Below are 1,824 nucleotides of genomic sequence, written 5' to 3'. Positions count from 1 at the left end.
TTAAATTAAAACTAAGTAAAATAAAAACATGCATTGAACACTGTAGGCCTACTGATTTATGAAATAATTGGTAAGACTTATGAGTTTGCACGTGTGTGTGTGAATAATTCATTATTAAAAAGGAGGCCCATATTGCTTTTGTGATCTGCTTATATCTAGAATGTTTTGTAGCTGCTGCATAATGACAGTTCATGCTGTGTTCAGTTCACAAAATATTACAAATTGGTGCATTAATTGGCACTTCAAATAGTCTTGGTGAGCGGATTGATTTGTCTGACAAAGAAATCCTTAGTCATCGACATCAATTTCTTCATCCTCATCCTCGGAACAACCTTTACTACTCGTGTGGTCTGTATATGGGGACGAGGGGGAGGACAACTGCAGTTTGTTCGGTGTATCGCGCTCTTGGTTCGATTGGGATAACGGCGATTCGGGCCCAGAGTGCCCCAAAGCGCCATTAGCTGCGCATTTCTCCAACTCCGCAAGTTTGGCAATTTTCTCGAACGCGACTACTCCCACTGCTTTAGCCGACTCAACATCCGCTTTCATTTCTTCCAGATCTCTCTTGAGCTTGGCGCGCCGGTTCTGGAACCAGGTGATGACCTGCGCATTGGTTAGGCCAAGTTGCTGAGCTATCTGATCGCGATCAGCCGGACTCAGGTACTTCTGGTAGAGGAAGCGCTTCTCCAACTCATAAATCTGGTGGTTGGTGAAGGCTGTACGCGATTTTCGGCGCTTCTTTTGAGAATTTCTTTGTCCAAATACTGTCATGCCATCTCGTCCTAGAGGAACAACATTTAGACTGTTATGGACAATTATAGACCAATTCAACTTCCACAAAATGCATGTTGCATAACATAGGCCAAATAAAAAAAAGCTTGATATAAAACCTTCCGATTTTATATACACAAATATCCTATGACCTAAGATTTCGAAAGGCTACCTATCAATGAAAATAGCCAATTTTTAATTCATGCAAATAATTTCTTGAGCCAACTGAATTCTGAACATAATAATTTGTTATTATGAAAATGGAAGTCTAACATCCTCAATATAAAACATTAAATAAAACACACGGAATTAATTTTAAAAAAAACTTACAGTGCTTTGTGTATTTTGTATCATTAAATCATAGCTATGACTTAAGGGAAATATTACCTTTCTGGGGAAATTACATAGGAAATTGTGATGATAGGGTATCGAAATGAAGGCCAAATATTGTTATGCAAATCACAGAAATGCACAGATTTTGACAGGGTAATAATTGTATCAAAAATATTTACCTTCAGCCGCCTGAAGTACACTGACTTCAAGACCCTTGAAGGTTTTGCTGGCCAGTTCTTCTAGAGCGCACAGTGGGGACGTTTGGGTGAAGAGGCCGCGGTTGGAGAGGCTATGGCCCGACGAGGGAAGCTTATCACTGGAGGAAATCAGATGTGCTGTCCCGCAGATGGAGTAACTTCGTTTCATTGAAGGCTTGTTCAGGATATCCTCTATACTAAACGGCGTGAGAGGTTTGTTAGAGTTGGCCGGCGGCGGGAGATGGTCCAGCGGACTGCGCCTCCGGTCCTCCATAACCGTAGGGCACTTGGCGTCGTCTTTGGAGGTCATGATATCTTATCAAATTACACAAATTAGAATTGTTGGACAATATAATTAAGCAGAGCTGCGTAAAATGTTTAGAAGGATTAGAAGTTGAGAAAAACGTGGTAGCAAACAGAAATCCAACGAATCACAGGTGCTTCTGCAACCACATATTGGTCGCTTTGCCGCAGGGCTGGGAGACTTCTAGTCCCGTTACAGTCCCACTTCTCCAAACCACTG

The 1,824-nt window shown here is 41.7% G+C and overlaps 1 protein-coding gene across 1 annotated transcript; it reads right to left on the bottom strand.

Annotated features, from left to right (window-relative positions):
- Window positions 1–288: 288 nt before the first annotated feature.
- On the bottom strand, window positions 289–1,611 carry lbx1a (ladybird homeobox 1a). Its single transcript, XM_084710238.1, has 2 exons — window positions 1,284–1,611; window positions 289–782 (listed from the first exon to the last, which is right to left on the bottom strand). Exons 1-2 carry the CDS (start codon window positions 1,609–1,611, stop codon window positions 289–291), a joined length of 822 nt encoding a protein of 273 aa, XP_084566364.1.
- Between the last annotated feature and the right edge of the window lie 213 nt (window positions 1,612–1,824).

Source organism: Hypomesus nipponensis, chromosome 11, assembly GCF_054491055.1.
Source record: "Hypomesus nipponensis isolate SF chromosome 11, ASM5449105v1, whole genome shotgun sequence".
NCBI lineage: Eukaryota > Metazoa > Chordata > Actinopteri > Osmeriformes > Osmeridae > Hypomesus > Hypomesus nipponensis.
Note: the sequence above shows the minus strand (reverse complement) of the source record. Positions and strands in the feature narration are given on the sequence as shown.